Source organism: Micrasema longulum, unplaced genomic scaffold (assembly GCF_059751315.1).
Source record: "Micrasema longulum isolate JH-2025_06_02 unplaced genomic scaffold, ASM5975131v1 h1tg001319l, whole genome shotgun sequence".
Classification (NCBI taxonomy): Eukaryota; Metazoa; Arthropoda; class Insecta; order Trichoptera; family Brachycentridae; genus Micrasema; species Micrasema longulum.
In genome coordinates, this window is record NW_028278506.1 from 267880 (window position 1) to 290464 (window position 22585).

General features: G+C 31.8%; 1 protein-coding gene across 1 annotated transcript in view; it reads right to left on the reverse strand.

The window, feature by feature from the left end:
* The window catches only part of mfas (midline fasciclin), a 41875-nt gene that overhangs the window by 5875 nt on the left and 13415 nt on the right, over positions 1-22585 (reverse strand). The window contains exons 3-14 of the mRNA XM_088235063.1: positions 19532-19660; positions 15406-15496; positions 13774-13935; positions 12306-12439; positions 10109-10235; positions 8749-8815; positions 7675-7797; positions 5482-5609; positions 4484-4595; positions 4209-4400; positions 2369-2529; positions 1159-1335 (exon numbers count right to left, since the gene is read on the reverse strand). Of these exons, the coding sequence (XP_088091189.1) occupies positions 1159-1335; positions 2369-2529; positions 4209-4400; positions 4484-4595; positions 5482-5609; positions 7675-7797; positions 8749-8815; positions 10109-10235; positions 12306-12439; positions 13774-13935; positions 15406-15496; positions 19532-19660 (1603 nt within the window). The remainder of the gene's footprint in view (positions 1-1158; positions 1336-2368; positions 2530-4208; positions 4401-4483; positions 4596-5481; positions 5610-7674; positions 7798-8748; positions 8816-10108; positions 10236-12305; positions 12440-13773; positions 13936-15405; positions 15497-19531; positions 19661-22585) is intronic.

Here is a 22585-nt window from a genome sequence, read left to right on the forward strand (position 1 = left end):
CAATTCCTTTGCGCGCGGTGATGTTACATCGTGTTACCACAAGCAAAATACGGAATATTCTAAAGTTCAGACATTTGAAACAAAAAATATTGAGACATACTGTTAAATAATTCCTTTTCCATAGTTTATATATTAAACATATAATTTAGCCCTGTTATAGCAAAAAAATATAAATCATAAATACGCCGCTCATTTTACATGCATGCGTCCCACATCACCGTAAATATCCGACTGAATCTATTTCACGCAAACACTGGCCATAGACCAGCATGTCTGTCTTCCTTGTTATTAGTTCTATCTTCGTGCTTTATCTTATACAAATTTATTGCTGTATTAGCAAGGATAAATATATTTTTTTTAATCCAGCATAGTTATACAAATTTTACTTTCCACCGGTGTGAAAATTTCCATTTGAAGATTACAAAAAAATAATGTTATGGATACAGAAAATATCAGATAGTCTAGTTGGTCTGGAGGGGACACGGTAAGCAAGTAGATTAATTAGTTCTGGGGAAGCAAATTTATTATTTACAATTTTGTAAAGCAGGATGTGATCGAAGATATCTTTTCTGTGTTTGAATGAATTAAGGTTATGAAATATAAAACAGTTGAACATATAAAATAGTTGAAGCTGATTTTTATGCAAAATTTCACAAATAATACTGTACCAAAGTTAGAATAAAAATGATGCATTTGTTTTTTTCAGAAAAAAAACGTATTTCCACAATTCTTCCATCTACAGGCTTATTCAGTCACAATTTAGTTTTCTAAGTTCGTTCGTTCATTATGTATCCATCTCACTCTAAGGCAATCAAAATCGTATTTCGCTCTCGTTCCCTCTCATACGATACGAATGAATGTACGAAACGAATTAGTTACAGAATAGTGCTTCTGCTGACTGATACGAAGTAAAAGAGTTAAAACTTTTATTAATGTCGGCGAGATTCATCAAATTGAATTATTTCACCTACTAGGTAACGCAACGCCTGAAAATACTTATTTATTTTTATATTATACCTGTTGGCTTAGTAAACAATATTTTGAGTATGTCCAAATGTCTGTGTGACTTTTCCTTTCGTAATGCTAATGGGTGGATGGTCTACTAACATCTGTTGGTACTCTAAACATTGTTTTTCAAAAATATATTATTTTTTTTACCATATTAAGCGTAGATAATTCGGGTCTCTCTTTAATTTCATCCAATATAGTATTGTTGTTTCTTATTAGAGGTCTATCAATTTGGTGTAACATGTTGTCACATTGCTGCTCGTCGAAGTGCAAAAGTCTTGCGCAGTCCACAGTTGCTCTATTGAATGTATTTACAAATGCAGGGAGCTAAAAATATAATATTTGATCATTAAAATATTTGGAAAAAAGAATTTCGTCAAGTTATAACTTTTCGAGTAGACAAAATTGTTTGTCCGACAGCTTTGGAAAAATGAGATATTTAAGTTGTCGGGTGCAGTAAGGTCAATTTTATGTTCTGCTAAAAACACCAGGCCGCTTTTATACAAAAACTGTGATTTCACCTTCGGAAAATAGTATTGATCACAAAAACGTTATTTCTCAATTTCCAGAAAACACCCACAGCACTAGAAAAATCTCTCAATTTTGATGCTGAAGGGAATATTAAAGCCTGCAGAAATTTAGTTCTCTTAATTAAATGAAAGTGGATAAATGCGTTTGTATTTTAATCCTATAAATACCTATATTAATAAAACTTATTTTATTACAGAATGTCACATCACACATTCAAAGTTTGAATGAGGTATCATTTAATATGAAATATGGCTGTTTTCTGCAAAATTCATATTTTAAGTTATATACTTCCAGCCAAACTTTAAAAAATCACCAAATTTCCTTTAACACATAATTAAGTTATTTTGAAAGTTATTATACCAATAAGCGATTCTTTACAATCAAGTTCCAAAATATTACATAAAGAGAAAAGAAAGTATTCTGTAAAAGATTCTAAGGTTTTTTTTTATAGTAATGAAAAAAGGAAATAAAAACATAAAAATAATAAGGGCAACAAAATATAACATAAAAAAAAGAGTTCATATCTTTAGTTTGAATCCAGGATAATGCGGTTTTTTAAAAGAAGGAAAATTTTGGGATCAATGAATCAGTAAAAACATCAGAAAAAAAGGAATTAAAAGTATTTGGGCCTATAAAATATGCATGTATCTATGCTAGCCTCGTTTTAGAATGTGGTATTTCTAACACACGATTCCTTCTTTGTTCAATAATACCTATTGATCAATGCACGTAATAACAAACAAACGATCCTGATTTAACACAGAAAATTGAAATGTATCTTTGTAAAAAAAAAAAAAAACACACAAGACACAGATAATGTTTTTCCTACCGTTGAATAGAGGTTGTTCCGCACAGCAGATTCATCCAGTGTGTGTAGCATGGTATTGTCCTTCATTCCGCAACTTTCAAGGGAACCTTTTGTGATATGGTGAAGAACGAAGTTCTTTAATTCTTCTTTTAAGTTTTTGTCTAGAGGTCCGTCAAAACTATCTTTAAAAGAATAATAAAAAAAGGTTTGTAATTAATACTATGAAGGTAAAAAGGATACATGGTTTATTACATTCAAATTTTCTAACGTGGTTATTTACAATTACATAAAAATGCCCGCAACATTGAAATATTTGGAAAATTCTATGAAAAAGATTTAAGTAAATAATTATATCTTAAACGAAACTATTTGAAATGTTTAACACTACTACGCACTTTTTTATAATATGTGTGTTTAAAACATATCAATATTATTTTTTTTGTGAAATTCTCGTGAATACGTATGATTTAATTCAAATTGTTCTTCGTAATTACAATTCTTTATTGATTCAACGTACAAAGACTACTAACTTATAAATAACAAGTACCTCGTTTTAAACGTAATTTTATTTAATAATTTATTTGACTACAATTTTATAAATATCAAATTGCATAATAATACCATACACGGAGTAATGTAAAAATGCAATTAATAAGACTGGTAGCTTTGTAAGGTTGTATCGATTAATTATTTGATTAATTAAAGCAAGAGTTTTTACCTTAAACAAGTTTATCATAGAATGTCGAAAAATTTCTAGATGTTATAAAATTAAGTCTTATTATGATGTAATAACTTATATTTACATATAAGTTATTAATTTAAAACGTACTTAGTACACTTTCAGTTATTTATTTTGACCAATTAGCGCTCTCACCCTCTAATGGGCATCTTCAGACTGGTCAAGAATTTAAATGAAATAAAGTCTAATTATGTTTTTGGTTTATTTTTATCTCAATTTATTGGTTTAAGGAATCTGCAAATTACATAAGACAGGAAAATAAAAAATATACCAAGGAAAAATGTAAAACGCTCATATTTGTAACTCGAACAATTTATTATTGTGCACTCATATATTTTTTGTTATTTCAAAAGTATGGCAGTGATTTTCATGTTAATACCAAATAATTTCGGTTCAATCTTTCCTTTCGAATATACAAGTAAAGTCAAGACATATGACTTATAATTAGGTATTATATTTTTTCTGTTGTTTCTAAATCAACAATCTACACTAGGAACTAGGTACAAAGGGTACTATTATGGATCTTATGGGGAGGGTAAAGAAGAAATAAATTCGAGAATTTTTATTTTTGCATGCGAATACACTTTGCTTCATATATGGCCACACTGATGATTAAACGTCAAACGATATATAAAACTGTAACGGTTTGGTCAATTCAACCTAATCAAACGTTTGGGTAATTTTTAAGAATCATGTTTGATTTCACGTGTTCATATTTATTTGACTTTTTTGAAATTGTAAACGCGTGCAAAAAATAAAAATCCCGAAATTAATCACTATCTAGACCTCTAGAGGGTAGAGAAGAATTAGAGTAGCACCTAGCACCCCAGCTTGGCAGTGATATGTATTTATCGACGCTGAAAAGAAAAGGTTACCAAGCGACACGTAGCGACTTAACAAAAGAGAAAATTAATAACGAAATAATCTCATACATACGCATTATTTTAGCGTGATTCCTACATAATTGAAATAAATATACAAAATACGATATTTTTTATGAACTAAAAAAAAACTTTAATAGGCTCTTTCGTAAAATTGTCGATATGTATCTATATGTATATGTAACTACTATTCAAACACAAACACTTTTATTCGTATACTCGTAGGTACTAAAATAATTACCTGCATATTCTAGCATATTTTTTAGTCTTGTATTTCCAAAATGCCTCGAAAACCTTTCCATTGCTGAATTAGTTGGTACAAATAGCGTAACATTCCTCCAGCTAAGCGCTTCACTCATCATTCCAGATCTTTTAATAATGCTATGGAAAGCTGTCAAGTTATTCTTCAGAAGTAATTTATCTATTGGCAGGGCTGAAACAAAAAATATATAACTAGAATATGTTTATTTATGGTTATGTTCTTAAGTTTTTGACAAAATCGTTTTGTATTTTTACCTTTATCTGGCATCAAAATTTTGTCGATTATGTGAATAATGCCATTTTTTGCAATTATATCCGGCATTATTACTTTTGCATCCTCTACGTTAAAAAGTTCGCCATTGAAATCCTGTAAAAAATGATTTTCTCGCGTCAATTTAGTTATACCTACTAACCAAGACCTTAACATATGAACATAAATATTAGCTAGTATTTTCACGATGTTATACTGCCGCAGACTAAATTGCGTATTTTTTATTAGCACATACATACATACATAAATTATATTTTTTTCCGTTTTGATTTAAAAAAAGACTTGATAATGTCACCACTTTGCTAATTAAATTGTTGATATAAATTGTCCATGTCAATTATCTGTCTATTGTTAGTCCTAAGTATTTAACATGTTTAATTTCAGTAAGTCGTTCTTCATTTATGTAAGCATCCATTTTATGTCATTTTTTTTAGATTGTAAATGGATAATATCCCCTTTTTTTAGTCTTTTTTCTCAGTAAGTTTGTGTTTGTCCATTTAGTAAACATAGTTAGGTGATTCATTTATGGCATTGTTTGTTAATACGTCAGTTTGATTTTTATATAATAGTCCAATGTTATCTTTGATACGTTGGTCAGTTCGCACGTGCGCTTTTTGCTATTAGAGCGCAAAAATCCGTATTTCGTGCGTTCAATTTTAAATGCTTTCACCGTTCCAACTCCTCCCTGAACCTCCCCTTGATTGTGTAACTTTAGACTTTAAACACTACCATGACAATCATGGTAACATTTTTTAAAGCCGTATTTATAGTTTTAGCTGGGGTATTAATGATAAATATATATGGATATATATTTTTTAAGTGTTTGTTTGTTTGTTGTTTTTGCAATGTGCGGATCTAAAAAGAGGCCACAAGATCTTTAAAACAGGTCCGGGTAAGGGGGTGAGGTTCCAATGGTGTATTCCTGAGGAACTCTCTGATTTTATTTACGCTTATACTCGGAAAGGTTAAAAACAATACTTGCATTTTTTGTTGCGTTTTCTGCAATAGATAGATGTAAATAAACATTCATTGCTGTTTTAACTCTGGAAACAGTATGCACATTACCGGAACACAACCGTGTTTCAGGCAATATGTGATTTTTCAAGAAATCTGAAAAAAAAAATCCTATGTAATGTTTGTTAATTCAGATCATTCATATTGCTGAGTTCATTAGCATATACAGTAACATTTACTATAGGCGTATCCGTTAGTTAAAAAATAAATGTGTAGGTATTTTTTTTAAAAACAAAAATATTTGTTTACATACAAAAATATTTTTTTATCTAAACAATCCAATATTTTAATATTATTAAAGTATTTAAAAAAATATATATGCCTGCATAATACCTATTCTTCTACGTGTGAGAATCGTGGCACCTCACTAGCGCCCAAAACAGACAAATACCGAGTTTTGAGAAAAGGTGTGTCAGAAGAGTTGTAGGTGTTCGGTGGTTTGACTTTGTATAGAATGAAGTTATAAGAGATCGGAGGCGATACAGTTGGCTGGGTCATATACTGCGGATCCCTCCCAAGAGCCTTAACCAGGCTCGCCTACTTTACAAGGCATCTTCTCGACACCCTGGACGCCCGCTGCTAACTGTTCGTCGGCCGTTCATATCAAAACTACTGGACGCAAACCTGACTTGGGAGGATGCACAGCTGGTAGTCGAAAGAGCGGACATGGAATGATGATGAATTGTATTCATTAGGAAAAAAAGACGATTGATACTTAAACCCACGAATTTAAAATAACCAGTGGCCGGTTTCATAGCTTTCGAGACTTGATCAAATTTGTTATTTTTGTTTAAAATAAAATCTATCCAAAGTTTTAAATAACACTGTTTTTTTGACGTTAATAACAAACAAACACGTACGACTTTCGCTCAGATAAATTTATATTTTGTTGCCCCAAGAGTGTTCAATGTCCTGGATGAACATACTATTTCTCCAAAACGAAAGCCATATTCAGGCAAAGTGTACAAGTTTGGATATTGTCCAAGGGAAAAAACCACTGCAGGAGACTGCTGCGAGACATTGCATAGATTTATACATAGTACTCGTACTATTCAGCGTGTTGTCCAAATGTTTATTTAAATTTTTGAATATGTAATATTTATTATTTGTAGTGTTCTTTAATACCTAATATGCATGCTTCTACATTTTACATGCTTACATTTTTTTTTTTGCACCACAACAGGCCAGGAGGCCTAATTACAAAGGTGAATTACATCACAGAGCACCCAGGCTTGAGAAAAATCACATTTTAATTTTTGTGTTCTCACCGGGAATCGAACCCGGAACCTTCCGTGTGTGAGTCAAGCGTCTTGATTACTACACCACGGAGGCCGCCTACTTTCAATTTGTGTTGTATCCCAACTCAACACAGGGCTATTGCCCTCATAGAGTTAGGGATACGTTATTTATTTTTTTTGTAATACGTATCTTTATACAAATAAATAAATAAATATAAAAAAAATAGCAAATCCGTACATCAGAGGTATAGGATCACCATTCGAAAACATCACCATTAAAAAAATTAGCCTTTTGCTAGATTAAAAGATTAGTTTTTTTCCTGTCTAGTGGTAAAACACAATATTGGTATGCTAGGTATTATAAACCTACTTAAACCGTTTTAGACCAGATTTTCATAATTACATTTATTGGAGGCATATTAATAATTTAAATTGAAAATTTGTTAAATTCTTAGTTAAATGAATCAATATCTCCATATCATTTGAAGGTGTATAAATCAATTTGAAAAATATTTAACATTATAAACATAAAAAATAAATAAAATTTGGTCATGGAGATCGTTTTTTGCTTATGCTGAAAAAACAACAATGGCGCATTGGATTCTGTACCTCTGACGTACAGAAATGCATTTGATTTTATAAAGATTCCAGTCTCAAAGATGTCGCGAAACCGATGAAACTAGACGCTTGTTATTCGAAATTCACGTATTTAAGTGTGATTTGATTTCTTTCTATTATGAAACACAATTGAATTTCACCAAGAATGTTCACTAACGAACTCGCATATTCAAAATGCTAAAAAAAGATTGTATGGGCATTATTTTAATTATAATTGAGCAAAAAATATGTAAAATTATTATGTGTTAATATTACAAACAAAACAATAAAATCAGAAATAGTAATAAAAAGAAATTTGTATTTACTTTCTAAACAGTTTTCACTGGTAAAGAGTTTCTCGGCATTTTTCAACGCTTCATTTGATGGCGCAAAAATGGTCCAGCCTTCGTTTTTAGCAAACATCGATAGCATTTTATTCTTCTTCAAATCTGTAAGACAAAAGTACCAAATGAAAAATATATGAACGAATTATCGTACCCCTACATGCACCCGATGGTGCATAGGGCACTACATTGGTACACCAAATGCAGCACACTTCGATCATCGGTTACACGAAGTCGAGGTGATCAGTCTAAAGCTAGGGTTTCCTAGGACAGCGGTGCCCGTATCTTAACGGCCGTAGTGAACGGTGATGCGGTGGACAGTCGTCGTAGTGGTGACTAGAGAGTGGTTTTATTTTTTAACGGTGTTATCAACACCATTTTTATAGGAAACCACTCTCTAGTCACCGTTACGACGGCTGTCAACCGCATTAATGTTCACTACGGCCGTTAAAATACGGGCACCGCTGTCCTAGGAAACCCGAGCTTTAGGCTTCAAATACCAGTCCAGGGACTATGAAATATTCCAGTGTAAAATCACCAGTAAAATTATTTTTTTTCATCGACCTTGCCAGGAATCGAACCCGGGACCTTAATCATGAATGCGCCAACCACTACAATACGAGGCCGTACCTCCACTCGATTTCTTTTTTCGTAATTTTCAACTAAAAGTGGTATTAAAACGGTTAAAATTATTATTAAATCATCTCTTATGTAAAGGTGTGATGATCAGTTTCATGCTTCAAGCGCCAGTCCAGGGACAGAGCAGGGTATAACCGCTTTGCCAATATTTAATGTCGACCTTACCAAAAAATGAGCTCGAGACCTAAAGCATGATAGGCGAACGCGCCAATAACCTCCATTCAATTTCCCTTTTTTCATATTTTTACCTGAGAAAAGTCATGGAGTCGAAAACAGTCGTCCAAGTTTCTGGTTCTATTTAACACAGATCTGTATTCTTTATCTATTTAACTATTTATGTATATATAATGTAAGTCCATATATTTATTTAGATAATGTTTTAATAATAATTCAATATGGTAATTTGTTGCGACTTACATTCGTAAAACATCGTTAAATCGGGATGCGTTTCCAAAATATGATCCAAGAATTTCTTTACGGGCACCTTAAAATAAAAAAATCAAAATGAATCGAATTGTGGTTCCGTGGCTAGTATTGCAGAATCGCGAATCAGATGCCCACCCCAACTTGATTCCCGTTTTCTAATAGTGAGTTATTAAAATTCGTTGAAAATGGCTCCGAAAATTGACATATTTGGGTAAATTTTAAAAACCAAGAATATTTATTTTCTAAAAAAGGAAAGTATTTAATTATCCCCATGACCTCAAATAAGGTATTCAGCTATTGGTGGCTTAGAAGGGGTCAGTGCTATGCTAGCTCCTGACGTCACTGCGACCTGTGAAGTTCTGTTGTGACGGAAGTGGTCAGCTAATTATTCATAATTATTAAACATTATTTCTCTATTTACCAAAATATTTCATTTTTAAGACCATTTTCAACATTTATATATTTTTAAGAAGGAAATGTAAAACACAAGGCATTAACGGGGCTTATGACGTATCATTGGCTGGCTTAAGTGGCCACTTTACACGCTGTGTAACATTCACCATTTGTGAATGAAATCTGGTGAATTTTTACAATTAAAATAGTTGTCGTCTTTAATCACGTGGTTGAGATTCAATGCTAATGTCTAAAAATACTTTTTTACTTCTTTTATACCAGTTGAATTTTTTGTAAACAAGACTAGATATTATTTCCTACGGAACTCCTTAGTCTTGATAACCATCAAGACTGAAATAAGTGATTTTTATTATTTTTTTAATATTTATATTTATTGTTGTACACACAGTGCCATGTCGGTATAATATATAACAAAAAAAACATAAACATAACACAGCACCAATTACGTACACAGCACAGTATATAATACAATTTCTGAACAGAACAGCAAAATGTAACGAGAATATGGATCTCTATTAATGTTGGTATCTCAATTGTTGCGAATGTGGAGTGTGGCTTATGGAGTGATAGTAACAATATTTATGGTAACAGAGAGAAAATACTTTCGAAGACGGAATATGGATCATCTTACTCTACTACTTTTTTATATTTGTTACAGGATAATTTTGTGATTTTTAAATCACAATCATCTCAAAATTGGCAGCTTGCAAAATAATTTTCGCTTTTCAGAAAATAAATCTTACATTTTTTAAATTAATAATCCAATCTACAAATTTGTCAATTATATGCACGTTTTTGCTCAAAAGTAAAAATTTAATTTTTATCCTAGAAAGCCAGGCATTGATTTAAAATATTAATATATAAATTTATTATATCACCGGTATTTGCAACCGTTATTTGGTTAAAAATAAAACAAATAAATAGTCTTTCAACTTACTAATACTCGATCCACTTGATGTATAATTCCAGTTGTTGCGAAGACATCTTTGGATATAACTCTAGCGCAATTGACGAAAGCATGATTTTTTCCATCCGTAGTTACTGTTAATTCGTTATCGTTCATACTAATGGACAAACAAACAAAACAAATATTCAAATTGATTATCAATAAAATGCAGTTGACCTTTACTTTAGAATTTTTTACAATATATATCCATGTAAAAAAATATTCTAAAACACACTTTCTACTAATGTCAACGTTAATTTAAACGTAAATCCACCAAGAAATATTGTCAATGTAACCTTAATCCATTATATAATATGAAAAATATATTTTTCAAACACTATTTATTATCTTTTTATAGATTCGGAACAATTCAGTCACAAAAATGTTTATTGAACATAAAACACTCAATATTTTTTATAAAACTACTCATATTTTGATCATGTTGCCGAGAATAAACGTCTTTCATTTTGTTAATATTGTTATAAAAGTTGATAAAATATTAAATGCGTATTATCAAAATAAAATAAGAGAAATAAAATCGAAATTCACGGTCTTCAAAATAAATGTACCACAAACTTCATATGGATAATACTAACTGAATCGTGGCTAGATACAAATATTATAACGAGCGAATTGGGACTCTCTACATATCAAGTCTACAGAATAAACTGCATCTACAATACTAGTTCCAAAACAAGAAAAGGAGTAGTTCTTATTGCAGCCAAGAAAAACACAGTGTCAAGACTATTACTTAATAAACATTCTGATGTAGAACAAGTGTTTGTAATTTTAAATGACAAAACTTGTACAACTATTATTGGATCCGTTTTTATTCCCCCAGCATCTAATATTTATTTTTATAAAAACCGTTTTTAACATCACATGGTTAACATCAGAATTCATTACACTGTAAAAAAAAACAAATGACAGGTCATGTAACGACTGCAGATTGATTAGTTTAATACGCCACGCTCTTAAGATATTTTTACGAATCTTGCACAACAGGCTTTGGAGAAATATTGATATGCACATTAGGGAGACCTAATTTGGTTTTCGCGATGGTTTTGGCACAAGGGAGGCCCTTTTTCCCATCAAATGTTGACCTATAAATGTTTTTTCGACTATGAGAAGGCATTCGATAATGTAAGACACGATAAATTGTTAGACCTTCTTAACGAAATTGGGTTGGATGAGAAAGATATGAGGGATATCTATAGCCTCTATCGTAATCAAACTGCACACGTCCATATAAATGACATCGAAACTGATAAGATACATATCCTAAAAGGTTTAAGGCAGAGTTGCATACTTTTGCCAATGCTTTTTAACTTATACTCCAAATTCGTATTTAAAAAGGCCTTGCTTGTCAATAAAGGAATTAAAATAAATGGCAATGTAATAAATAATATGAGAGACGTTGATGATACTGCAGTTATATCTATCATCTATCTGCTGATCATCTACATCAACTTTTCGACAAGGTAAATAATGCAGATAAGAAATTCGGACTCGAAATGCACGCTTTAAAAACCAAAGCTATGGTGGCCAGCAAACGAAAGGGCAATAACATCCGTCTCACCATAAACGGGAGTGGGATAGAACATGTTTCCATTATTAATATTGAGAATGCTGTCTCAATGACGAATGGAATCGGGAAATTAAAGACCAGTATTGAGATTGCGAGATCTTACTCATTTTCAGAAAACGTTGCTCATTATACGGTAGATATTTTGTTTTATTCCGGATGAAAAATAAGTATATTCTTTTACTTCTCACCTCTTAGGCTATCCATATGCTAAAAAATATGTTAATCGGACGCTCCGTTGAGACGTGAAGGAAACACGAACAAACAAACAAACACACTTTCGCATTTATAATATTAGATTAGTAGATCGATATCGAATGTCGAATGTCGAATGAAGGAATAATTAGCTAGATGAGATATTAATATATATTAGAGTCACCCACTTAGCTTGTAGAATTAAAGTGCCAAGCATGTAAAATAATAATATTCCCTCGTTGTTATTTTTCTTTCAATGCAAAACTCACCAAATTTGTAGTTTCAATCTATTTCAAATTTTTGCTATCAAATTATTTTGAAAATAAATTAGGGATAAAGTCATCGACTAATTAAAAATAAATTATATTCGAATGTCGAATGTTATGAAAAATATGCGACTATACATACGTTTTAAATGAATCATCGTCATATATTTCGTGAAGACCATTAACTAAATGATTCAAAACCAGATCTCTTTTTTGCTCTTCGTAAGTGCCTCTACGACGTCGTTTGGCTGGGTCAACAAACATTTCTACATTGTTCTGAAATTCATAAAAAAAGTTATTTATTACTGCTGCATGTTTCAATGTACATTTTTAAAAAATTTTTTTCAATGAGATTTTTAACATCGGCGATAAAAACCTTTTTATGTGTAGAAGGAAAGTAAATAATTCATTTAATATCGATGTACACTCGAGTTTGTTGGGGGAAAGATTGGAATCAGAATGTCAGAAACTACTCGTGTGTGTTTGTTTTAAAAAATAAGCATTTTTATTTTATCGTTTTATTATTTAATACTTAATACATTCAAGAAATTTTAAAACATTTATCATGAACTTTGAAATATTTACGAAGAAATTAAAACTTTAAATACTATGACGGAACAGAAATTAATAAGATGTAATACTTATTAAATTTGAAGCAATCGTTAGATGTTGTCAAATTAGAAAGGTTATACTTTTATGTGCTTTGTAAATAAGTTATAAAAAAATATGCTATAAATCTGTTACCACGATGATTATAAGACATAAATAAATTAGTATTATCAATTTCCATGATTTATTTTTACTTAGAAGACTGAACAAACGCATAATAAACAAAAAATAACACAGGTTTGCAGTGATATCTCATATTATTAGTTAACAAGAAAATACGTTTTTATTAGATGCACATTGATTAATAATTAGCACTTCATACAGCTGTTCCTCAATGTTTAAAATACTATAAACCGGAAACTCAGAATTCTTTTCTATGACGTTATTACAATATTATTTTGTATGCCGAAATTTCAAATACTTCTGAAAAACTTCGAATAATATTAACAAATTACAACAGAGATGGAGAACATTTTAGAGTAGGGAGTATGAAAGTCTAGGACTTTACAGGGCTTATGACCTGTCATTAATTGGTTTAAGTGGTCACTTTCCACACTTTGTAACATTCACCATCTTGCCTATCTTTAAACATCCATATTTTTTCAAATCTTCCATCTGTTGATTTTTGTGTGAAGTAAAAGCGCTGAAACCTTTATTGATGTGAAGAGATTCATCTGAAATATGGATGTTAAAATACAGTCGAAATGGTGAATGTTACAGTGTGTAAAGTGGCCATTTAAACCAGCCAATGATAGGTCATAAGCCAGGTCAACACTTTCATATTCTCTTCTATAAAATATTCTCCATTCCTGTTGAAATTCGAATTATATGTTTGAATAGAAATGACTGAAAATAAATACATTGAATTGGAGTATATAAGAGTATATTACATGTTTTGTTGATCAGTCATTAAAACCCCCATTTATTCTGTAAGCGTGGTGATTATTTAGAATAGTAAACCAATTGTATATTAATCAATTTAATTGACATTTATTATTTACCGTTTCCAGCATAAAATCGGTGAACTTTCGTAATGCTTCGTTTGTTGGAAGAAAGACTGTAACGTTGTTCTTCATCAGCTCTGAGTCGACAGTTTTTAACATTTCCAGAAAATCAGTTCCATTCAACTCCACAATTGTATCAATTAAAGGTAATGTATCCACCTACAAAACAATAAAAAAACATCAATCAGCAAAGCAATCCTCTAATTGAGTTGTTTATTATTCAGTCTAATTGTATCAACATCGTCACCCCCCTTTTCGCACCTAGCGGTGGTAAACCAAATGTAATGTAGTTTGACTGTCTGTTACACGAAGGTAAGGTTATCAGTTTTACGCTTTAGGTGCCAGTCCAGAAATAATGAAATATTGCAGTTCAAAAACAATATTTTTTAAATCTGTTTCCAAAAACATTTTAAATCCGTTTTTTGACTTTGCAGAACTATACCGCCGCGAGTTTCCTTCGGAAGCCCGTGGAAATTTATGGTAGTAATGTGATGAGTTGACAAAATGTCACGAAGTGGGTTAGGTCGCTCGGAGAAGGCCGTACTGATGATACTCACGACGAAGCAAGGAGAGAGAGACCATCAAACAAAACAGAGAGACCGATAAACTTGTTCCAAAAATTGAAGAACAAGTGCGAAATACCGCCGTGTGATTCTTGACGACCTTCACCAAAACTTTTCTGGCATTTCTCGAAGGCTCCTTGGTGATATTGTGTCGGAAAAACTTACAAGAAGTCTTGTGCGAGGTGGGTGCCCAGAATGCACACACCGGAGCACCGTCAAAACCGCGTGACCACCGCGCGTGAATTTTTGGAGTGTTTTGCACAGGAAGGATAAGAATTTCTGGACTCTATTGTGACGGGGGATGAGACGTGGGTGTATCATTTCACCCCAGAATCCAAAAGACAATCACTTCAGTGGCATTATCTATCTTTCCCATCCACCAAGAAGTTCAAAACGACCCATTCAGCCGGAAAAATTATGTCATCGGTTTTTTGGGACCATAATGGTGTCCTTTTGGTTGGTTTTATGCCTTAAGAGTCTACCGCTAATTCAGAATCTTACGGAAATACCCCGAAAAACCTCAAAAGATCCATACAGAACCGCTGAACGGGAAGAAAGAATGCTGACCCGGGAAGTAAGCCTCGTGCATGACAACGCCAGGCACCACACCGTGCGAGTTACACGGGAGCTGTTGACATCGTTGTTATAGGATATTATCACCAACCTCCCCTATTTACCCGTCTTGGCGCCTTCGGACTATTAAAATATAGCACTAAAATTAAAGAGTTTGTAGGCGAAAACGTTTTTCCAACGATTAGAAGGTCAAAGAAGCAGTGAAGAAGCACCTGAAACAACCGGCGGCAGATTTCTATGACACTGGCATACTAAAACTGGTGCCCCGACTACAAAAATGTCTTGATCTCAACGACGATTACGTTAAAAAATAGTTTGATATATTTGCAAATTATCCTGTGAACTTAAATCATTTTTAGATCCTAAAAAGAAATTTTTATTTTGTAGATGACCATGACGAGGCTTTCCAATTTAGTAAAAAAAGTAAACTTATAAGACACGTGTTATAGTTAAAATCTGCTTTCCATGCGAATTATAATGTGCAACAACTTACTTTCACACAGGTTTTTCCATTTTGTAGGACGAATCCATAGCAGCATTTGTAAATTGTTGTAATAATGCTCGTTTTGCCATTATTTTTACGTCTGTAAAATGACAAAATAATTCAGTAAAACGGTAACGATACACGGTAAACATGGCAGAATGGTATGCTATTTTGTTTGATTTACCAATGTGTTTGTAATACATAAAATATCGAATTTTCTAGTACCATGGGTCAACTTAAGCATTTCTAGTAAGTATTTACCTCGGACAAAAAAAACTGTCAGCAAAAGAAAATATTTTAAACGTAAAATATAAGTTTCGAGTTTTCACTCTTTCAAGTCGGAAAAAAGTACGTCGCATAGTAAATGATTATATGATATTTAGAGTAGTCTAGAAAAAAAATTCCACTTTTTTTTTTGAACGTACGGTCGTCACACCAACAGCGTTGCTCTTTTGCCGAAAATATATAAAAAATCATTTGAATTGGTGTAAATGAAAGCAGAAAGCGTCATAACGTCAGGATCGTAAAACAACGACGGGTGTGCAAAAATACGACATTGACTTTCTTTTATATTTGATATTGAAAAAGTTGTATAAAGGCTTTTATTCCAGGTTTGAAAAAAAAGTATAAATATAACTAACATAACTACCAAATGGTATACCTTTGTACTCATCAAGTTATGATACAAAGTGTCAAAAAAAAATCCGCTCTTACGTAAATTTGAAGAAAATCACATGCATCGTTGTTCTACGATCCCAATGATAACATATGATGAAATGCAAAAAATGTTTTTTCCAATTTAAAACATACAAAACACATAATAATTTTGTTATTATTATTAAGGATATTATATTAGGTATAACGTTTTACTTTCGTGATACACCTCATGTTGATTTTTCAAAATTTACTAAGCGATTCTCTAAATTTTGTTAAATTTCCCTTAGAATGTATAATTTTAATAAAACATTATGTTTTGTCATTATATGTGACAGAATTATTCAAGGTGGGCTTTAAGTTTTTCGCGTAACACCCATTCCATGTTATAGGGACAGCAATTCCAAATGCGCGTTCAACGAATTTGGTGCGCTGGTTGCGTACAGGTAGGCATAATTATTTTTACTGTCACTGTAGATGAAGCTGATCTGAGTGTTAGACGTCTGTCAGCTGGTTTATTTGGAATGCATATTCTTTTAGAAATTCCCGAGCGATTGTAATACATAAGCCAACAGAGTTTGTATTCCACCCTCTGATAAAAACGTAGCCAGTGTGATTCCTAAATTAGTGAAGAGACAAAATATCACTTGGAACATGCAGTCATAACTAGACTAGGGATTTCGAAAGTAATTACCTACTCGTAATCCAAAGTTCCGTAATCATATTTTTTTGCAACTACCCATATAAATTATTTTATGTATCTCTAAGATTATATAATTGGTATTTTACAAAGTTGGTTGACAATAACTATAATACAATAAGAGGCTATCTTAATCTAGGTACACAAGACAGCTGTATTTTATAAATAATACCCAAGTGGATAATTGAGGTTTAACATTTGATCTTTGAGCGTATAATATTCGCACAAGTAGCTGTTTACATGTTGATAAGCTGTGAATAGTGAATGACTGATGATCATAAATATTCAATAAGTTTTTAACGCAATGTTTTTGTACAAATGAACCATATTAATACTTCTTTTTTAGTGCAATAATCCTTAAATATTCTAACTCTCGGTTATTCGATAATAATAGGTATACTGATCAAAATATCGTATCAACCCTGGTCGATAACAAATAAAGTACTATTAAGATTAAATAAAATATAAATTTAACACACACAGGACTGCGGTGTGACGTTTCTACCTACCCCTACGGGGAACAGCGTGATGGATTGTTTGTTTGCACTTTATGCATAATAATAACCATCATGAGATGCTTAAATGAATGAAGAACAAAAAGAGTTTTAATGAATTAAAAAAAATATGTTTTATCACTGAAATATGTAAATATGTATATGTAAAAATTAGTTTGTATACAAATTTTAATACAGAGGTCGGCACTCGAAATGTTACCAATTAAAAATTCTGTAATTTTGTCAATTTCGATTTTTTAAATTTAAAAACTTCAGTATATCGTGGAAAAATTTCAATTAAAAAAATTAAATGTTATTGTTCGATGTAGGCACCTTTGGCGCGGATAAAATCATCGAGCCTGCCCAAAAAGGCTTCACACACTGCACGAATGTGGGCTGATGGTATTTTGTCCCATTTTCAGCGAAGAACAATATTTAAGGCGTCGACCGTCTCATATTTTTTAGCTAATACTTTGGCTTCTAGAATGGACTCTATGGAAAAGTCTATTGGGTTTAATTCCGGGGAATATGGAGGCTACTGTTGTGATGAAATGCAGCTGGGAACTTTTTCTTGGAAAAAACGTTGGGTTTCACGGGCTTTATGGGATGGTGCCGAGTCTTGTTGTAACGTCCAATGGTTTCTACCAATTTTTTTACGTGTCTAAGGTAACAACGCATCATTTAAAATCTTTTCACGGTAGATTTGCTGATTTGCCTTTACGCCCTGTTCTATTATAACGAGTGGTGAGCGTCCTGTGGCAGTTACCGCGGCCCAAACCATATGTGATGCAGGCGCTTGCTTTCGCAGAGCAATTCGCTGGTCTAAATTGTCTTTTAATCTGCACTGTAACCGTGTACACAATCGTTTTGTTTGTTTACATATTGCTGAACTGTAAAAAAAATTTCATCAGAAAATGTCAAACTTTCTAGCTCTCCACCAACGTGCAAGTGTTTTAACACCTTTGCTCTTGCTAAGCGAACTGCCTTTTGTGCAGGTATTAAATATTGCACTTTTTGTATTTCGTTGGGCTTCAATTGTAGTTCATTTTTTAATATGTGCCCCATGCTACGAGCAAACACATTTAGATTTTTCGCCAATTGAATTGCGCTTTGTCGTGGATTACGTTGAATTCTGGCCTTCACCTTTAGAACCATTTCTGTCTATTTTGCTGTTTTTGGATGTCCGATGAAATGGTCCGATAGACAAGTATTTTATTCATTTACAAATGTCGTAGCTCATTAACCTAGCTGGACCAAAGGGGGGGATTTGGATCCCCCATAGTTAATTCGATTTAATTCGATAACTAGGGTACCATTAAAGCAATTATCCGTATATTTATCGCATTTTCATGTTTTACTTTTTAAATCGTTTAATATTAAAACAAAAAAAGACGTAAATAATACAAGGGTCGATTACACGTTATGTACGTAAGCATTCGGCAAATTAACAAAAATACGCGAATGAGTAAAATATGTGTGCGTGAAAACATGAATAAATTATTTTACAATCATAAACACATCCAACGTTTTATTCTCGTGACGCCATATACAAGTAGGCGCTGGGGTCGTATGGTCCCTGCGTTTGGATTATGTGTAATTTTTGGATGCTTAGTGAGGAAAAGGTTAAAAATGACTGGTTGCGATTTTCCAGCGAAATACAGAGCAATAACACTGTTTAGTTTGAATTCCATTTCGATAACTTTTTTTAGCTGAGACGTAAAACAATATGCTTCGGTAGAATTAATAATTATATAACTGACTGACACGTGTCAAAACATGGGCGCACTGTCATTAGCCGTTTGGTTGCTACAGCAGCGTGAAGTTAGTATCACTTCGTTCAATGTGTGTTTTTAATATCTTGGGTAGCTTTCAGATTTTCGAGTTTTTTTGGTTTTTTTCTAATAATTATAATTTGATATATTTTTGATTTAGAAAATTATAAATTTATTGTAATTAAAAATGAAAAATAGGTATCATAAATTTGTATAATCTTATTTCGAATCTTATTTTTTTCAACCAAGACTTGACTGTCTCAGAACGGGTAATCAATGCTAGTTAGTCAATTATGATTTAATTTAAATCATCATCATCTTTCCCTTTCCACAAATGTATAAAAGTACGTGCAAAAATATAAATAAATAATATGGCTTCCTAAATCATATACAAAAACAGACTCCAATAATGCATGATAAAATGCAAATGCACTGAGTTGGATAGTAAACCGATTATAATAATGAGTGGTTTTAACGATTTTATTTTGGTGATGTAAAATAGATTGTATACTTACTCTTCTATGCATTCATATCTATTATTCTTTAGAACGCACGAGCTTATGGTCAAGGAACTAGTGTAGGGCGTATCGATTTCTGTTTCATCAAAGTCGCCCGGCATAAACTTGTCCACGCAAACGTTTGGCCTAAAACAACACAAAGTACACAGTTAATTTATTGAAATACAGTAATAAACGTTGTTTTATAGGTCGGTGATAATCTTCGAGGGAGGTCTGCGCGAAAAGCCAGGGACAAACCTGTATAATAAAAAGTAACAATATTCTTAATTAATTTGGAACAATGACAAAGATTATATCAATGCCTGCAAAATTTTAAGAAATGAAGTAAAATTATTTGTAGCGCGTTCTATCCTATTATATTCTATATTTCCCCGTTATAGAACCTGCAAGTAAATCACAGCGTTCAGCATTTGGCTTCCACATACCAGAACCCTGTACTAATGCAATAAGAAAAAAAAAAAAAAAAAAAAAAAAAAACAATTATACATCCAGCGCGTCCAGAACATTATTAAATATTTAACAGTAGTCTATATCTAGGTAGCTATTTCAGAAAGAAAAATGTTGTATTTTATGAATGCATGCTTAACATATCATTGAAATTATTTTACTCGTCTTGTTAATTTGGTTTATCTATTTTATTTAGTTTTATTTTTATTTTTATTTTTATTTATTTTATTTTATTAGGGAAATCAACAGTTCTAGATACATATTTTTAGTAAACAAACAGATATAGTGTATAAACTCAGAACTAATAAAAGATTTCCACATAGTATACAAAGTTAGTAAGAAAATATATTACATATCAAATAAATACATACAATTTATACATTTAAAAATGTTATTTTCATGTACTCAATAATCAAAGATTTTTTTAATATTAATTTTAAGAACATTAAGTTACTGTAATTGGGCGGGATAGGGACAAAAATGCTTGAAGAGAGGATAAGGAGGGGAGGGGAGATGTACATATTTATTATTATAATGTCTAATAAGTTATATAATACATTTTTAGTGTAAATTTTAAATCTGACAGAGTGATGTTTGTGTAATCTATATTTTTAAATTTTGTATTGTACATTGAAAAAGTCCTAAGAAAAAAAGCATTTTTAACATACGATGTTTGACTTATTAGTACATGAAACAGGTGGTACCGTCTACAAATCCTGGCTGGCACATGTATTGTTATTAAACCAAGCAGCTCTGTACAGTCAACCATTCCTGTCATAATTTTGTAAAGCAGTAGTTGGTCCGCACACACTCTGCGGTATTGTAGAGAAATGATTCCATGGATCGTGGAGGCAGTGAGAGTAGATACACAAGAAATAGCGGTTTTGTATTTAAGGTACTTTATAAATTTGTTTTGAATATTTTTTATTCTACTTATATATAAGGCATACTGGGGATTCCATATCTGAGAGGCGTATTCCAAATGGCTTCTGACAAATGTATAATATAATTAAATAAGGGCCTTTGGATTATCAAAGTGTTTACTCATTCGAATTATGAAACCTAACATGCTCAATGCTTTGGAAAACAATTAAATTTTATAAACAAAAAAATACCCACATTTTGCGATTGATCTTTAAAAAAACAACACGGGCATGTTTTTATTTTTGTAACAATAACAGAATACAATATATGTAAAACAAAATATTACTGGGTCAGTATAATAACTGTCCACAGCATGCGTGTTAAAATAATAAAAACAAGAGATAAAATTAAGCGTACATGTCTAGCCATAATCGGCCGAACAACTTAAGCGAGATGTTTAACGAATTGTGTTTTTTTAAGGAAAAGTGTTCCTTATTGCCCCCTGCACAAGTGTTAAAAACATCATAACTTTATAAAATTCACCTTTATTTTTATTTATCAAAAGAAAACAACAGCCATTATGACAAAAAAATACAATATTTACAAATAAACCAAAATTATAGGACTATTATAGTTTTATATGTATTACTCCGCATCATTCCAATCTTTAAAAAAATATATGTTTACACATTATTTTTAAGCTATGCAAAACAACGTAACCGATGACAATGCAGGCGGTTACGCCAACTCGCCCCACTGTCAGAGTTATAGGCAAAACAGCGTTACCGCCACTATCTTAAAAGCGGGAGGTATTCAAACAATTTGACTGTCATTTCAGTATTGGCAGTAACCAACCATTATAAATCCCATTTACCGAATTATTTAAAAAATAGATATGGATCAAAAATATAAAAACCTTCTCCTGCACAATACACCACATGTCGCTTACGTTGTTCTGCCGATTATGGCTCGATATAAATGATACATTTTTTAGTCGCTTTAAATACCAAATTATTCACATAAAAACAAAAATGTATATTATTTTACACACTTTCATTTTTATCCTGTTTTTTTGTAAATATAGAGTCCATGTTATTTGATAATAGTCTATATCATATTGTAATATTAAACACGTCTTCAATAAATGTCCCTGCAAGAGTTTTTTGCCAATAATTTCTGGGGAATATTTCATGAAATTTAGTATTATTAATGAATAACTTATAATCAATTTTAAAATTTCACTTAATCGTGTCCTAATTGTACCTATGCACTAACATAATTTAATTGATTTGCACAAACTAACCTGATGATTGATTCAAACTGTTAAAGTATAACGCAACACGAATCACCTCGCCCCCCTACGGGAAATTGACGTTCAACTAAATAACAACTCATTTCCTACTCACTCTGCTATATGTACATTAAAACAAAGAAGAATATCCCCTATGAATATCAATTGGCGTGATGGTTGTATTAAGTCAACTTGATAACAATAAGCGGTGATTACTTCAATATGTACAATGCATAAGTAATAATTAGAGAGGTTTTCAAAGAAATTACTATAGTCTTTAAAATATAGCTTGATAAGAATGACATTTGTCAGAAAAAGTGACGACATAACTATGTAGTAACGTCAAAGGATTTATTTATATTGACACACGAAAAATCATTCATATCTGGCGTGTTATTTTTTTTTTTTAATACAATGCTTGACACATAAATCAACATTAAAATATAAAA